At 34.9% G+C, this 18985-nt stretch overlaps 1 protein-coding gene across 18 annotated transcripts in view; it reads left to right on the plus strand.

The window, feature by feature from the left end:
• The window catches only part of kcnma1a (potassium large conductance calcium-activated channel, subfamily M, alpha member 1a), a 679240-nt gene that overhangs the window by 534750 nt on the left and 125505 nt on the right, over positions 1-18985 (plus strand). For 12 of the 18 annotated variants that reach the window (XM_039773065.1, XM_039773084.1, XM_039773126.1 and 9 more), the window contains exons 15-18: positions 6193-6302; positions 9391-9459; positions 11022-11033; positions 16295-16381. In XM_039773065.1, coding sequence (XP_039628999.1) covers positions 6193-6302; positions 9391-9459; positions 11022-11033; positions 16295-16381 — 278 coding nt within the window. The remainder of the gene's footprint in view (positions 1-6192; positions 6303-9390; positions 9460-11021; positions 11034-16294; positions 16382-18985) is intronic. The other 6 variants (XM_039773162.1, XM_039773191.1, XM_039773117.1 and 3 more) reach the window with 1 other exon arrangement.

Here is an 18985-nt window from a genome sequence, read left to right on the forward strand (position 1 = left end):
ATTGTGAAAGAGGTGCAAGATCTCTAGCCAGACTCCTGAACCTGATGTAAAGTTCACAAGATAAATGAAATTGCAATCTCTGCTGTCCCTGAATAAAGGTGTGGTTTGGAATCCTACTTGAACACCAAAGTCAATATCAGACAGATCAAAGTAACAGCTTTATTGGAGAAAAGCAGTCAAACAACATGACAGTTAATGGCTATTCTGATCAGTTCATCAAAGACATTTTCTTTTTATAAATGACTAGCAGAATACCCGCGCTTCGCAGCGGAGAAGTAGTGTGTTAAAGAAGGTACGAAAAAGAAAAGGAAAAATTTAAAAAATAACGTAACATGATTGTTAATGTAATTGTTTTGTCATTGATATGAGTGTTGTTCTCATATCTATCTATATATATCTCTATCTATCTATATATATGTTGTTCTCATATCTATCTATATATATATATCTCTATCTATCTATATATATATATATAGATATGTTCTCATATTTATCTATATATATATATATCTCTATCTATCTATATATATATATATATATAGATAGATAGAGATATATATATATAGATAGATATGAGAACAACATATATATATATATATTTGTATACGTGCAAAAGAAAGTGTGAATCGCCTAAAATATTATTTTGCCGTGGTGTAGAAAAGGGGTCCCGTGTTTGCACTTGTCTGGGCTATAGCGCAGGGGGAGGATGAAAAAAATTAAAAGTGTTCACTTTGACTTAAGGCAGAAGCGCAGTCAGCGTCTCAAAGGCCGGCACAGCTATGCACGCGCTGGCTGCTCGACTTTTGCAGGGCAGGAGACCCCAGTTTTTGCAGACACGTTCATGATATCAAAAGTCTCAGCGCTCTTTGGAGGTCATTTCATATATTATATGATATATATATATATATCAAAATACCAGCGCTCAGCGGAGAAGTAGTGTGTTAAAGAAGTAATGAAAAAGAAAAGGAAACATTTTAATAATAACGTAACATGATTGACATTGTCATGAGTGTTGCTGTCATATATATGCCTGCCTAAATAAGTAACCCTCGCTTTGCTCTTACTTTATTTACCGTTCATTTAATCATGGCTAATGGCGGAAAAATTATAAAATGGAAGGAGGATGGCTTTACCAAAACAATTATTGATGGCGAATCGATTATTCATAAAGCTTGAATTGGTGATCTGTTTTTCTGTGTTAACCTCATATTTTTTCATACTTCTTCTCAAACCAAGGTGGTGCGAGGGTAAAATGAATCGGGATGCGCTGATCAATGTAATCGGTGTACCAGGAAATCATGCATTGACAAAAGCTCCCCTTTGCTTGCAATGCAAAGTGTGATTAAATGCATTATTTTTAACGCGTTATGGAGCACATGCATCGAAGCTTCTCAGCTGTGCTTGTGCTAAGAAAAGGAAAGATTTTAAAAATAACGTAACACGATTGTCAATGTAACCTTTTGTAAGTAGTGCCTGGAGGATTCAGTGTGGAGAAACTCTAGAGAAAGCGTGTGTATTAATTTGTGGATTTTTCTGTGAGTATTTGGTGGCAATCCAAGCAAGTTGCTTCGGAAGACGGCGTTAGCCGCGGAGCTCAGCTCAGAGCGAAATGAGATGAATGGGAGGGAGATGATGACGTAATTCCCCCACCCGCCTTAACTGTCAATCCCCCACAAACACAGTCTCGAATTTGCATAAGCACACCCCTTCACCTACAATTTTAACTTAGTTACAAAGTGATCAAAACTCGTTTATATCCTCGTCCTCTCATTAAACTTGTATCCCGCATTACCTGTGGGCATGTGAAATGCCAGCGGTAGCCTGTCTATGAACTTAATTTAAAGTTTAGGTTTACACCTTGCTTTCTTTCCGAGGTAGCAGCACTCATGAATATGGTAGTATATGTCACTCGCTCACTTCTTATTGTTTCGCTGCCTTCTCAATTATATAATGCATGTTTTCTTAAGCGCTTTTTGGAGGTCTTCCTGGTTTTCTACGCACTGCGTTGACAGTCAGTTCACGTGATTACGTGGGAGGCGTGATGATGTCACACGAAACTCCGCCCCCCCACGTCATTCCAGCTCAACTCCATTACAGTTAATGGAGAAAAATACCTTCCAGTTATGACCATTAGGCGTAGAATTTCGAACTTTTGTAAGTAAGCTGTAAGGAATGAGCCTGCCAAATTTCAGCCTTCTACCTACACGGGAAGTTGGAGAATTAGTGATGAGTGAGTGAGTGAGTGAGTGAGTGAGTGAGTGAGTGAGTGAGTGAGTGAGTGAGGGCTTTGCCTTTTATTAGTATAGATTAGGTGATCTAGACAAAATAATTAAAAAAACTAAAGCCCAGACACTGCTCATTTCCCTAAATTCTTCAGGCAAATTAGGAAAATTTGATGTTTACAGCATAACCTAGATTTGATCTAAATGTCCTAGGTTATTCTTGGCTGATTTCCAAGCAAAAGGGCATGCTTTTATCATTCCCATAAAGTACAGCAAACCTATTGTGACTTATCTAGACATGACTTTAGTCAATTTAACCAAAGGCCATCAATCCTGCTAGCCTCACACTATACTGTAGAATAAAACACCCTTTCTCCCACAAGGATACTGACTTGGGCCTGCAATTGTTTGATCTGTGGTTGACTATATTCTTCTTCCATGTACTGCTATTACTGGACATTGCATACATAATGAGTAGATGAAAGCTTGCATGTGGCTACTTGAGGAGACTATAATGTGCAGCAAGTAGCAGTGCAATATTGGCATTGCACATGGGTAAACTATGTGACAAGCAGATGATAATGAATGGAATATCTGCTTGAGGTGCTTTGCCAGAATAATTCTTGCTACACATCAATTAAATTGCATTTTTACTGGGCCAGGGTAAACTAAAGTCTTTATTTAATAAGCAGACTTTCTGGAAACTTAATAATATTGAATGTGAATAGTAACAGACATTTCATACTTGGTTAAATGCCCCAATCCCATCAGAACAGTTTCTTTTTTTCCTTGATTATTTTTTATGATCAGATTCATAATTCATATAAATGTTATACAACCTTGTTTTTCAATTGTAAGGAACTTTTAACCTTTTTTAATATTTCTGCTTGGCAGTCATCCAGGTGATATTAGGTACTATCCCAATAGACTGTTTACTTTGTGAGGTAAAAAGATGATTAAGTATATTTAATTAAAATCAGATTTATGTGAATGTTTTCCTGTTCAATATTGTAAATCTCATGAAATAACTCCCAGCAAGGCAGAAAAGCTTTAGACTTGAGCATCTAGGGGAACCTTCATTAATGGACATTGCCAATAGTGGTGTAGCTGGACTGAAACCTTCTTCACAAATGTTTTCTTGCACGGTATGAAGTTTGTGTTCATGAGTTGCGGGATTTTTAAAGCAATAAACCACACTGAAAAAATGTTATTTCAAAATGGAATTTCAAGCATAAATATTGACATAAATATGTAATACTGCTGGTAACAAAAAGGTGTTAGAACCAAAGCTAATTAATGCAGATTTATCATTGAAATATATTATAATCTTGACAGGCAAGATTGTTCATTCATTTGGTAATATCAATTTTGTGGTAACAATATTTACTATTTGATGCTAATAATGTCAAATAAGGTTATTTACATTTGCAGTTTAAAGGTACATTGTGCGTTTAATAATTGTTTTAAATTAAACTAAACATAGTTTTTGTGTTTTTCTGCATCTCACCTTTAGCAGAACTTAATTTTAAACAAGAGAAAGTGAAACAAATACAAACAAGTGCATTTTGAGTTATTTTAGAATAAATTAAGTAATTAAATATTTATCCATATCTTAATTTTTTTTATATATACTTATGTAGCTTACAGGAATAAACACATGACCAAGCCAATGCTGCCAATTTTGGGCCTTCATACAGGTTCAATTAATAAAATGATCACATGCTCAAATTTATGCATGCACACAGATTCTGTTAACAACTCAAATGTGTTGGCATTGCCAAATATCATTGAGGTGGTTTTTCTGTGTGCAATAATTTGATCAACAATTTGATACTCAGATTTCGCCTGGTAGGTACAACACTTTATATCTTAATTACAGCCAGTTTGCCCAAAAGGAGTTCAGCTTCAGTGCACCATCCTAAAGGTCAAATCATAGTAGAAATAAAAAATACTTGGCAAGATCATAACATTGTCAAAACTAAAGGCCTACTCATGCTTAGACCCAAGACCACATTAGACCAATTTGGAGTCACAAATCAACCTAACGTGCATGTCTTTGAGACGTTGGAGGAAAACCCATGTATACATGGTGTGAATCAATTATAAATGCATATATACATTCATATCTGAACCAAGGGGCTGACGTAGTGATTTGGGACCCTATGTAAGTACAGGTATGGCGGCATCCCACATGACATATTCCTCCCTAAACAGCTAGCACATAAATCATACTGTCAAACAAAAAGTTTTAAACAACATTTGTTATAATCAATAGGCAAACAATATACTGTGGTTTAGAAAACTACACTACAACTGTAGGTAAGTGTGTGTGTGTGAGAGAGAGAAAACAGAAGAGCTTTGTGAGTGCTTAGCTTCTTGAAGAGATGTTAACCAGCTATCCACATTAAAGATGTGTTTTGCAGACTTTTCATGATGCTTTAATTCAGTCGATAAAATTCTGCCATTGCTGTAGCTGTGTGCATTGAACTAATTTATTACTCTGATAAAAAAAAAACACACTACACTGTACTTTTTATTTACTCTAAACTGTCCATGATCTACCTATCCTTTTTTCCATTTATCATTTGTATATAATAAGCAGTGTTATTAGATTGGCAGCCATTGTTATTTACAGGATAATCTTTATTTATTAAGTTTTTATTTTTGATATTTGTTTTGGCCAGAGAGCGGGGTTGTCATCATCGTCATTCATAATGCTAGTGTATTCATATTGAAGGGGAAGAGACTCACATAGATTTTCATCCACTTTTTAAGTGCTGCTATGGAGTGGGGTACCATTCATTTTAGTGCTAGCATCTTAATGTTCATCTGCGTCTAAGACAGCAAGAGGGCTGGCTGGTAGGGTTACACATGCAGCACTTGTACTACCACATTGTGAGGTAGACTCAGGAATTGCATGGAAGAAAGAGGTCAATTTCAGGAGTTCCTCCACAAACTTCCTTATTTCCTCTTTTTTCTTATGTTTGTCTTACTTGAAGGAATCACAATCTTTCTACTCAGGTTCATGCAAATTCCTTGTGACTGTTCTAACTGGCTGTTTTCTATGCAGGGTCTAGGGATGATCAATCACTCCACTTTTCTCACAAGGAAGGTGCATTTAAACAAGCACTAAAATATGCACATTCATTTTTCTTATATAAACTAATTCAGGGAGCGTAAATAATAATCACCGCTTCTAGCATGGGGTTCTAAGTGGCTGCTTACTTTGTTTATATTTTAAGTCCACCCTTGTCTGAACTTCACATATATTCAGTGTGCATTACTTTGGAAAAGGAACAGAACATTCTAAAAACTGTTCTACAGGATTTTTCAGGTATTGTGCTCTTATGTTCCTTCCGATTTTTGATGGATTACTGCTGTTCCCATCAACGAAACAGACAGCCTATTGAGACTTTACTGTACTGTAATCCAGGTTCTTCCATGTCTGTTTGCATGTCCTACTTGTGTCCATCTGGATTTCCTCTATATTTCCTCCCTCAGTCCAAAGACATGCATGTTATGTGGACTGGCAATGCTAAATTAGTCCTAGTCTATGTAATAATAATAATAATAATGTATGTGTCTATCTATGTTCACCCTGCAATGGAGTGGCACTGTGTCCCGGCCTTGATCTGGGCCTTGTGCCCATTCTGTCATTTAAGCTAGCCAAGGATATTCAAATTTAAAATGCTGCATTCTAAGTGCATATCATTCATTTAGTGTGGCAGAGTTGTTATTTTTAAATGTTCATCAATCTAATATCATCACATCTTTCAGAAACTATTTTAATTGATTGGTCCATTATAAGATCTTTATGCAGAAAGTTTTGTGCCTTTTTGTTATGTAGTGGTGAAACAGATATCTAGTTATAACAAAGAAAGAAAGTATATTTTTCATTAAATCTTTTTTGGAGAAAGTCAACCTTTATCATTGGATTTTGCCATTTAACCATATGCATTTTTGTATTTAGATTGAAGAGGACACATGGCAGAAATACTATCTTGAAGGTGTGGCCAATGAAATGTATACTGAGTATCTCTCTAGTGCCTTTGTGGGGCTGTCCTTTCCCATGGTTTGTGAGTAAGTATCTTTTTCCTGTCTTAGAAAATATAGTTACTGTATTTGTAAATAAATAACAATGCTGGAAAGGTAGCACTTAAATGTTACACTTAAAGAGTTACACTGCAAGGCAACAGTTTGAATTATAAAAGTGAAAACTTAAAGTTCCTGTAGGTTAAGCAACAAAAAATCTGTATGAACTCTACTTGCATTGTAGTATAATTGTATCAGTATTCATAAGGACGTAGAGGCTAAAAAAAAGACAGTGTATATTGAGGTAATAATATCAGTATGTATAAGGGTGTAAACATGGGATGGTGAATAATAATTTGATGTTATACTGTTTCTACCAGTTTTATCCAACATTTACAAAAAACGGAAGGACTGTTTCTTGAAGATTTTTGGTCCAGGATAGTTGTTTTTCAAAAATGAACACAAGGAAGATCTTTTTAAAGGAATGTTGAAAATACCTGTTTATTTGTTGCTATTGCTCTGCATAAACTTTCAGGAGCCTTGCTTTGGTCTACACTTCATCATAGCACCTAGCTCTCACAATAGATGTCAGTGTCCTCTAGGTGTCACATTACAGTTACCACACACACAAGTCATGTCAAGTGGCTTTATCATCATACTACTCAAACGCAGTATTGAAAGTATACAATGGCATGAAATAACGCAGTACAACATATACATCAACACAGGACAAGCACCAGACAGGTAAAGAACTATACTATAGAATAGAATAAATAAATAAAGAATAGGTACGTAAATAGACAGTAATGATTTGAAATAAATTGTAATAAATAAATAGTAACAACAACTAATAATAAAAAAAATGAGTAGCAACAAGTGTAACACATATACTGCATATAAATAAGCTGCTAGGAGCAGATCTGAGGATAGGGAGATAGTCTGGACAGCCATGAGGTAGAAGCTGTTGCAGAACCTGGTGGAACTGGTTAACATGTGTGAACTGGGACCCGGACACACACAGACAGACATCATAAGTTCACCACACACCCTTTATTTTGCAAATATTTACAGTCAGTGCACTTACCAGTGCCTCCAGCACTGTTCCCCCAAATGTCCAGGCCTCACAGTCTCTGTGCCTTTCTCTTGGCCGCCTCCCATCCTCTCTCCAGCTCTGTCCTCTTCCACCCGACATCCACTAATGACTGGAGGGAGGTGGCCCCTTAAATGGGAACCCGGGTGGGCTCCAACTGCTTCCCGGCACTCTCCTTTGGACACACCCCTGTGTGGCGGAAGTGCCGGCTGTACACCCGGAAGCCGTCCGGGTGTCTCCTGTTCTCTTCCCCCCAGCACTTCCACCACACCAGGGTTCCTTAGGCACCTGGGTGCCGCCTGGCGGTGGCCACGGGCTTCTACAAGGTTGGGCTTCCAAGCCCTCTACCCGTGGCCCCCAATACAACCAGGGCAATCACCCCCTTGCGGTCTGGAGGAGGCACAAGCCCTCCTCTGGTCCTCCTGGGCGTCCCGGCCGGGGACCACACATGCTATAATTCTTTCTGCCAGTATGGAAGTGGGACAAAGAGACTGTGGGAAGGATGGGTGTGGTTCTTCACGATGTTATACGTTTTGCAGATGCAATGCCATATAAAGATGTCTTTAATGGAGGGCAGAGAAGACACAATGACATTTTCTGCAGTGTACATTAACTATTATAAGATCTTAATGTCAGTGATACTGCAGTTCCTAAACCAAACAGTGATGCAACTGGTCAGAATGCTCTCGATGGTGCTTCTGTAAAACGTAATAAGAGTTTGGGGAGGTAGGTTTGTCTTCTTCAGCTGCTGAAGGAAGTGGAGACCCTGCTGCTCCTTCTTGGCTAATGGGATATTGTTAATTGACTAAGTAAGGTCAGGTGGCAGGTGCACACAAAATATAAGAAGCACACATTTGGTGACTTTTCAAATTTAGTATGGCCCTCTTGGGTAAAAACCAAGACACAGCATAATATCCTAAAAATCCATTGCTGACATGTGCTTCATTGTGTTGACTGGGAAAAATCCAAACCAGAGGTGCAAATGGATGATTAAAAAAAAAAAAGAAACAATAACACCAACAGGCAGTCCTCATTATAATATGGGCAATGACCTTCAAGCCCCATCACTAAACTAGAAAGTTCAGGTTGAACATGCACTACAGGGTTCATTGGTATAGTGAATTAGGCTTCCAGCCCTGACAGTTTCACATACCACAAAAATCCATATTTTGTAGGTAAGTATATACATTGAGCATATGATGGAATATTGGAAAAATGCTTCATAAAATAAAGCTAGGTGTTAACAAGTAATAAGTTAAATTACAGGGGTGAGCCTACTATTTATTTTGCACAACATCTAATGGGGCTGTGCTGTAATGCTCCTCAAATGACAAAATATGATCAACAGTGAGGGGATTCATAGACTGCAGCAACACCTTAGTCAGAAATTGTAGAATGTCAATGTGTCTTCTGCTGTGGACATATCTGCAGAATGGAAGCTCATTGTACCAGCTGCCCAATTGTAAGTTTGGTAAAAGGCCAGCTGGGGTTATAGAGCTACGAATGCCTTCTTATTATATAGACTAGGTAATCCTAGGTAACATGTCATTTTCCACAAGCAAACAGCATATAGTGACAATTAAGAATGTTAGTAAAGTATTATGCTGAATGAAAGTCATTAAAGGTTATTCTTAAAATACACTTGTAAGACCTCACCTTGCAGGATTGTATGCAGTCTTTTTTGTTTGTTTGTTTTGTTATTTTCCTCCTATAATTCCCTTCTCTCCAGGTCTTATAAGAAGTTTCTCCTAACTGCCTTGGTCTTCAGACTGTTGCGTCTTTAGTTATCTTGTAGCAGGAAGGTGCAGTTTCCATACACTCAGACAGATGTCTGTCATAGGAAAGTCTTAAGGGATGGGAAACAGAGGATAAAAAAAAAGGCATTAAGGCTGAGTTATGCCTGGAAGTCTCCACATCATCAAATTTGCTCTTAAAGTTTTCTGTGATTGCTTCTATGAAGCCTAGGTCATATTTGTTACAATATATTTATTGTATGTGAATGTGTGGGCGTGTATATGTATTTCTTCATATTTTTTTTTCTTTTAGATTATGTTATGTAAAACTGAAGCTATTATTGATAGCCATAGAGTACAAATCTGACAAAAGAGAAAGCAGGTAAGTACTATACTGCTTATACATCCTTATATGTAACAAGTGTGCCAGGAAATCTTTTAATTTACATGGTATCAGATATGGTTTTTTGCAGGGATATACTCATGTATCATCTTTTTAGAGGTAATTTGTGTGAACAAGGGTAGTTTTTGTTACATTTAAATGTTTTGTTTCACCTCATAACATAGAGTACTGACAGAATGATAAATGTTGAAGTTGTGCTTTCACTTGTCTGTTACTGTTCACATAAAAAGTGTCAAATGTATGAGACAATTTTCTTACTATGATGATTATGCTCGCTCATGGTATCATCGTATTCCCTCCATAGGTGTAAATAAATAGGCAAATTAAGAATATTGTATGGTTTACAAGTATAATGTTTTTATCTATTAATTAATTTGGATTTTATCCACGTTGTTAGTTTATCAAATCTTTCTAGATGCTTTAGTTCATTAACACCAACATTATTTTGAGTTAAATTTGTAGTTAGTTTCTTTCTGGTACATTATCAATATTATAATCTCTTTTTTTTTTTAAATATTACAAGAAATACAAATAAAATAAATTATAAATAAGTTAAAAATTAATAACTTAAGTAATTATTTCACAACGTGTTAACTGAATACAGTCTTTATTATTATGTATATTAAAAGCGCAGTCCTACAAAATAGTTGTGCTATTTTCATAATTTTATTGAATTCCATATGGACTGTGATTCCATATGATTCATCTGAAGCTACTGTAGACTTATTAGCATTGTTCCATGGCACTTTAATATAGAAACAATGTCCCATTTATGAAGCCTTTAACCTATTACTGTCAGCTGCAGTAATTAACTGGCATTAATAGTGTTACTGGTCTTTTCCATGATAACTATTAACATGAAGTACTATGTTTCATTCACCTCTAATGACCAAGTCCCACACCTGGCTCTCATTACTTTTGTCCATTACTACATAGTGACTTTAATGTATTAACATACCCCTCCTTATTCTGCGACAAACAAGCGGTCACTTTAGAATATTTCCATTTTTTCCTTATTAAGACACATTTTGACAGATTTGACTTAGACAGATTAATTGTTGCTGCACTCTTTAAGCTCTTGCTACAAGGTATTGTTTGTAGCTTTTCACTTGATAAAATAAGTCTTTATTTAGCATTTATCTCAATCAGCACAATATAAATCCTAGATTCACGCCACATTTACATTTGAATGGTAATTTTATACGATTTTATATACATTTGTAAAGTTTTTGGTAGCACTACCCATTTTGCAGTTTTATTAAAGCTTTTTATTATTTCCATATTTATTTCATTTTTGTTAGATTACGTTCAGTTTTAAATAAAATTAGAATATCCCTACCATCCTTTTATGTTACACTCCTGTGTTACCAATTTTCTAGCCTTTGTTGTTTTTGTCTTTGTTTTTACAGTCTTTTATGTTGTTTGTGTTCCTTATAAAATTACTTTGTGTGTTTTATTCTTATTTTAATTTTTTTTTTTTTTTTTTACCAAATTTTCTTATCACAGTGTTTGATTTGAAATTTTTTTCTTGTTGTTTGCAGAAGCCGAAAGCGGTAATGTCCTCTTCGTTATCTTTCCTTCAAACCTCCACCCTACCTTCACTCCTTTAGATCCTCCAACTTCAGGACTTAAAAAAGGATTATTCCCTAATGCAGTCCAAAATTTGTAGTAATTTTCATATATGTGCCTAATGCACTAACTTCTTTGCAGGCAAAAAAGACAAAAGGCTGTTTTTCTTTTCTTTTTTTATTGTCATGACACTGGTGATGTATCCAGTCAAAAAACCCTCCATTATTTTTTTGTTTGCTTTTGTTTAAATTGTTTTGCATTTTCCTAAGAAATTGTCTCATGTTAAATGTCTTCCTTATCGTTACCTGTGAGGTTTTTCAGTGTCCTTCAGATGTAATTGTCTGCATTTACTTGTCCAACCTTATTCTTTATTCTGATGTTAATTTGTGTCGCTTGAAGCAGTACTTCATGTTTTCATAGTTTCATTCCCAAAAACGAGATTTAGCTTTAAATCTTGCTGTTCTAATACACAAGCAAGCAAATGTTTGATTATTTTATGGAAATGCAAAGGGAAGTGTTCAAAGGGAGCAGTAGTGCATTTCATTTAATTTTTGATTGTAAATAGCATGGTTTATTTTATCAAAACACTATTTTCTTTAGATAGTACTTTTTTTTTAAAGTTTTCCATTTTTTTTAACATGCAGAATTGTTTCTGTATTTCTTCCAGTTTTATTTCAATCCATTGTACCTTCCATTGACCAAAACCTCAGGGTGCAGAAGCAATCTGTTTAGAATAGCAATATTTTAAAATTCAAATTTGATTGTGTGTTAGGCTTTATTTTTATCATTTAAACATCACTGATACCCATCTACGTCCCAGCATTTCATAGTCCTCTTCATCCTGTGTGTGTACTGTTGTCTCTTAGCTTGCACTCAGATGCCTGGTGTCTCAAGTAGATGTTTAAGAAGTAGAGTGACTTCCTGTCAGTTTGGTATTTTTCGATCCAACTGCAGAGAAGTTACTGCAAATGTTAGCATCTACATGGTTTGCAGTGGTTTCACCTCCTTTTTTCTCTGTGTATGAGTGTATATATGGATGTACCGTTAAACGTATGTGTGTTTGTTTCTGTATATATACTGTATATATGTATATATATTTATATACATTTACCTATATCTAATCTACGTTTGTGTATGTATATATGTGTATATACATATATATACTTATATATACTGTTTCTTCCCCCATCTGTATGTATGCATGTATATTTGTGTGTGTGTGTGTGTGTATATATATATATATATATATATATATATATATATATAAAATATCTATATTTGTATGCGTGCTTTAATATTTACACATATATCATCAGTGTGTTTATGTACAATTATGTAGATGTGTGTGATTTCTTCTTAGTCTTTTTAGGTTTTGTATCTCTAATTTATTGCATGTGGTCAAACTATAGTTTGTATATTATGCCTCTCTCACAATTTGAGATTTGAAAACATTTTTGTCTAAGATTAATCGTTGTCCTCCTTCATGTATGTAATATGGATTTTATTTTTCACTGTAAAGTGTGCTGCAACAAGCCTACATATTTACATTATTCTTTAAGTATGTAAAAATGTATAGTAGTTTTATGAATCTCAGATTTTGGGAGCCAGTATTGTGATTTTGCAGTGGTTTGATTTACTGTCTGGCATGCATATTAAGTCTCTATAATTTAAACTCTGTTCTTTAATTAACATGCAATAAAAATGTTGTCATTTATTGAACTTCAGGAGCTCAGGGGAAAGAATGCATTTGTGTCATATATATTGAGAGCTATTGGAAGCCGAGTAAATTGAAATGTTATTTATTAATATATTATATTAGTGAAATAATTTAAAATTGAAGTCAATGTAATATACTCTGTAGTATATTATAACTCCAAAAACTTCAGATTTAACTGTGCAACTTGCAACTTTCTTCTGGGCCAGTTATCATTGTGCAAAAGATTTTTTTTTAACTTTTGAGTATTGTTTCAAATGCCACAGTTTCTCTGTTGACAATGATAATACAACTTTCACACAATATTTGTATGATAACTATGTTTTGTCTAATTAATGGGGAATGATACAGTATTTCAAGCACTGTTTATTTTGCTTAGTTAGATTTGCAAGGTTTTGTTGTAAAATTGTAATTAGATGACACCTATAATGCATTTTCTCAAAAAAGTGAAAATATTGCAGCTGTTTTTATTAATATTTCAAATAATTAGCAAAAGCTGAACAACATTACTATGTAAAATATGCAGCATTTTATGAGTGTGTACATAAATTGCATAAAGTCATTAAATAATCACTGACACAATTCATAATAATTTTCAGCATGTATATTACAGAGACACTGAATGCAGTATTTCATGGCTGTGTACATACATTAACAAATGATAAAGTAATCACTTACCCAAAATCTAGTATTTTTCAATAAACCTATTAAAATGATATTGAAAACTTTAAATGGGCATTGACTTTGTCAAATTGCATTGCTTAATTAGTGAAGTGTCCTTTTAGTTTGTAACAGATTTTTCAGCATTGTCAAACATAGACAACATTTTCTTTCATTTTTGAGAAGTTTTGAATTACAGAAATTCAAATGTTTATATAATTATCCTTAACATACCATAACATATTTCTTAATGGAAAGTACAAAAACAAAGAAATAGTGAAACATCGTTACTCAGTGCTGTTCTGAAACAAAAACAAAATAAGGAAAAACAGACCATTGAGGAGGAGAGGACAGCATAATTAAAGGATAGGTGAAGGTCCAAACCAAGTGATCAAAAATCCTTTGTCAAAGGTTAATTCATTATCAAAAAGTGTTTTACCTTAACCACTTAAAGCAAACACAGTAACTAGCAAAGGAAATAGTATCCACAATATTGGATAACCTTGAAATGCATGACACCGAGCTTAATGTCAATGCTACATGCATAATGCACTTCTGATCATCCCAGGAATCATAAATAACTGACCCCAAAAAAATGAAGACACTCACAGAGAACAAAATGGCATGATGCAACAAAAAGAAAAAAAAGACAAGACATAAAAATTTAAGAACTTAGTCAAAATTAAATCAAAAGTAAAGATTAATGACACATTCTCCATAAAACTACCCAATGAAGTTACACATGAAAACAACCTTAGTGCAAAATAAAATGAAAGGAGCATAATTTTAATACAAGGGCATACTTAGTTAAATGTTCAAATTTTCAAGTAAATAGTTTGTTTGTTTTTCTGTCAGAGAGTGCAAATTCTTAACTTGTTTGCCCTCTTGTTTTTAATTGATCGATTCCATAATCATTTCAATAAAATACAAACACACATAACATAATAAGTAATTAATGTTGATATTGTAAATATCAGCAGAGTTTCTTTGGAGCCTTCGCCGATTTTCGTAAAGCGATTGACTCAGTTGATCGAGCTGCCCTATGGGACATCCTGAGACTTTACGGGATCCCCTTAAGGTTGCTAGATATCATGGCTGGCCTGTACACTGGTACTGTGAGTGCTGTGCAGAGTGGAGGCAGAACCACTGCGTTTTTCCCAGTTGATTCTGGTGTTCATCAGGGGTGTGTTCTTGCTCCTACTCTGTTCAATGCTTACCTGGACTGGGTGTTGGGCAAGGTCGTGGGATCTAGCAGCTTTCAGGCATCTGTTGGTGAAGAAAGTTTCACTGATTTTGACTTTGCTGACAATGGCTGTGATCTTCGCAGAGTCAATGGAGGCTCTGATTGGGGCTCTCAAGAGACTGAGTGAGGAGTCTGAGTGTCTGGGTTTACGATTGTCCTGGATTAAAACTAAGATCCAGGCCTTTAACAACCTCTTAGGCACAGCAGTGTGTCTGTCTGCAAAGAGAGTGTTGACCTTGTCGAGAGGTTTATTTACCTTGGCAGTGACATTTATGTCTCTGGTTACTCTTCCTTTAAGTCAGTAGACGGGCTGGAAGAGCATGGGGGATCATTAAGGTTGCTGGAAAGAGGTGTGTGGAGCTCCCAGTATCTATGCAAAAGGACGAAGGTCCAAGTCTTTAGAGTCTTGGTGCTTCCTGTCTTGCCATATGGTTGTGAGACATGGATGCTATCCAGTGACCTGAGACAATAACTGGACTCCTTTGATACTATGTTTTTTCGGAGAATGCTTGGGTACCACTGATTTGTTTCAAATGAGTGGTTGCTCATGGAGTCCCGAATGATGCACATTACCTGCATTGTGAGGGAGGGTCAGTAACGGCACTACAGCCATGTGCCGAGATTCCAAAAAGGGTGATACGGCTAATAGGATCTTCACTGTTGAGGACCCGAGTGGCTGGACCAGGCCATGGGGACTCCCGCGTAACACCTGGCTGCGGCACATAGAGGGTCATTTCTGGAGGGTGGGACTGGAACGTGTGTATGCCTGAGGGGGTTGCCAATCTAGATTCTGATCTGTCTCGTCGTTTGGTGGGTGCGGCAATGCACTGTACTAGTGCATGCTCTCCAACCTGACCTGACCTGATTCTTCTTTTAAAAAAGTCTACAAAAAATTATTGTCATATTAGTTACATATCAAAAGTATTACCTTTTTGATTCAGCCCACTTGCAATTAAGTGCAAACTTGAATTTTATACTGTATTTAATCTGCCAAACACTGCATGTTTAACAAATTCCATTTTGTAATTGCCTTCAATGTGTTTCAATTTACACACCCAGAATTGATTAAATTCAAAAATATCAAATACACATCATCATGATACTGGGTAGTTTGTGGAAGTTCCTGATTGCATTCAAATAGATATTTAATTGAATGTATAACGCACATTGAGCAATATATGGCTCGTAAAAAATATACAGCCACCAACAACATTCTGTATATTTATGTTTATATCAAAGCAAACTGAATATACACCCTTTCTATGCACATATCAAAAAGTCCAATATGAGGTATTTCCTCATATATTCCATCCATTTTCCAACCCGCTGAATCCAAATACAGGGTCACGGGGGTCCGCTGGAGCCAATCCCAGCCAACACAGGGCACAAGGCAGGAACCAATCCTGGGCAGGGAGCCAACCCACCGCAGGACATTTCCTCATATATTAAAACATAAAAATTGCCAAACATACATCATTAATCACAATCATAAAAATGTAAGTAGAATTTTTAACCACAGAACTTTTTTTTTTCTTTTGTATACTTGTGTACCATTCCTCTTGATTAGAAAAAGTCTATGTTTCAAATAATATACTTTGCTGTTGACACCAATTCTCTTTTCTGCACAGTATTCTTATTAACCCTGGAAATCATGTAAAGATGCAAGAAGGTACTTTGGGATTCTTTATAGCCAGTGATGCCAAAGAAGTGAAAAGGTAATGAGTTTTGAAACTTTTTAGGAGTTGACATTAAATGGAAATAAAGTATAGCACAATCATCAGTTGAATCAAGTGTAAATATATGCACATCTTCAATGGTTGCTATGTATGGTAGATTTAAAATGTCTGAATCAGTTGACCTATCTTACTTTTTACAGTAAACTACCTCTTTGACTGTGAATTGCAGGTGATGCATTCCAAAAAGTAAATATTGGTGTGTTTTTTTTGTGTGTAATTTGCTGGTAATCACTCCATATTTCTTCCTCATATTCAGAAGTCATTATTGATAAGCATATATATAATTACAATATAGATCAGAGAGAAAAATTATATCATTTACTATTCAAGAATTGTTGACCCTGTATTCAGACTACCATAAAATGAAAAGAAAAAAATACATCAAACAGTGCTTGTATGTCACTGAGGTTTTTCACAAATACAGAAGATGTTTATGCTCCATGTATTTTAAAAAAATATGTATGGACAGTCAGTTAAGGACAATATTGGAATCATTATGTCATATAAATACATCAAAATAGAGAGATTTTGAATTCAATTTTGGGTGAATTACTCACAGACATTGTGTACTACTGTGTATGATCAAAACTTATGCTGAAGCGCCTAGTATCTTGTTTTTCAAATGTATTGCAGATAACATTTAATATTCACTTGGAGACACTAGCTGGCTAAATGCAATATATAAAATACATACATTTTTCCCCTGTTATACATATTTAATTGTCAACAAAGATTTTGCATAATTAGACAATGTAAAAAGAAAATACAGCATACAGAAGTTCAGAAAGAATGTTTGCATGCTTTGTACTTTTCAGTAAAGCATGCTGAACTCATCACAAACTCAATGGGGCATTTGACAGTTTGGTATTAGAAAATGCATTAATGGATGCACATTAATTATGATTTTTTCCCTCCACCCTATTTTACTGTAGGTAACGTGTCAATTGATGCTTGAATCCAAAACCTCCCAAAAGAACAAAAAAGCACCATATTTTTTTTAATAAATTCAAGGAAACAAGAATTAAGTAGGATGGTGCAAAACTACTAAGGATTATATAACTGGCAAATGCAAAATCATTTCTTTGTAGATACAACCAATTTAAGATTCCAACTCCTGATATTAAGATTATTATTGTTTTCTATCTATTAGTTAAATTTCCATATATTCGTAGAGCAAAGTATTTTTTAAGAACATTTCTTTTTTTTTTCTCATTCCTTTTTTCATCATCAGTTTAACAGTTCATACTCTATGTAGTAATGTACTGGTATAAATTCTAATTTTGATCCCTGTCTTGCATCTGGAGCCTCACTACAGTGTTCACTTTAGGACCTCATTTTTTCTCATTCTCCTGTTATCAAGCATCTATAGTTTTCCATGTCATTTATCATTTGATACTTTTCACTACTCACCTTCCACATGTTGCTTATCACATTTTACTTCTTACTCATCACAACATACTAGTTGTTCGTCACACATCACTTTCAACTTTCCTTACAAAACCACTCAGTGTTCAATTTGGGATGGGATATAGTAAATATTATATAGGAAACCCTATAATGTACTGTACTGATTGAGGTAGCTTTTATTTTGTGGTGCTTCATGTGTCTTTGTATGTTAAATTGTTCTGCTGTTATGTAGATGTGTGTTTGTTAATTGAGTAAATAATAACTGAATAATTAGTTGTTAGTTGTGCTATTGCACATAGAATAGATCCTGTAATAATATACTTCAAGTCTATTTAAATGTTATGATGTCCAAGAGATGCAAATCATATGACTTTGACTTGGAATTCTGTGTGTTTAATTTAAGATTGATCATTCAGTCTGTGTAGTTTCTCTTCTGGGGAACTATAAACTGCTTACTAATGGTGTGATGTGAAATTGTGCAGGATAACTCAGATTTCTAGTCCTTATTTATAGGGTCAGATATTAAAAAAAAAAACAGTTCACCTAATAATCTGAAATACCATGAATTTTATATATACAGTAATTCAGTCCATGCAGATTGGTGAACCTACTTTTTATCATGCATTACATCTAATCTTTTATTTTATAAAACCAGTTTCAAAGATACATTGTAGTTTGAGATTTTTTATTACAACTCTTGTGTTCAACGTTAGTCCTATAGATTAAGTCTGAGAATAAAAGTTAAATATTTAGGCACTGTTACTATTTGGAGGTGATTATAATTTTGGAAGCAGATCAAAAGTAAGTACATAATGATCTAAAAGAATGTCATCAACAGAGTGATACTCATAGTTTGAGTGTTAAATATGTCCAACATATGATTATGAAATTGAGGAAGAACCGTCACATATAATAATGATAACTTGTTTAGGTTTAAACATATAACAGTTTGATAATGAAAATTAAAATGTAACATCAACTTCCGTTTTGGAAATATTTGAGTTTGACTGCAATCTCTAAACCTCTAGTAAATGCTTCATACAAAAGAGTAAAATGATTTGACAACACATTCAATAAAGGGCCTCCATTAACTTTCCTGCTTGAAAAGATGATAAACAGATATGTTCTGCTGTATACACACACTGCCAAATAAACATTGTGCTTCGGGTTTGACAC

This window comes from Polypterus senegalus, chromosome 1 (genome assembly GCF_016835505.1).
Source record: "Polypterus senegalus isolate Bchr_013 chromosome 1, ASM1683550v1, whole genome shotgun sequence".
Taxonomy (NCBI): domain Eukaryota; kingdom Metazoa; phylum Chordata; class Cladistia; order Polypteriformes; family Polypteridae; genus Polypterus; species Polypterus senegalus.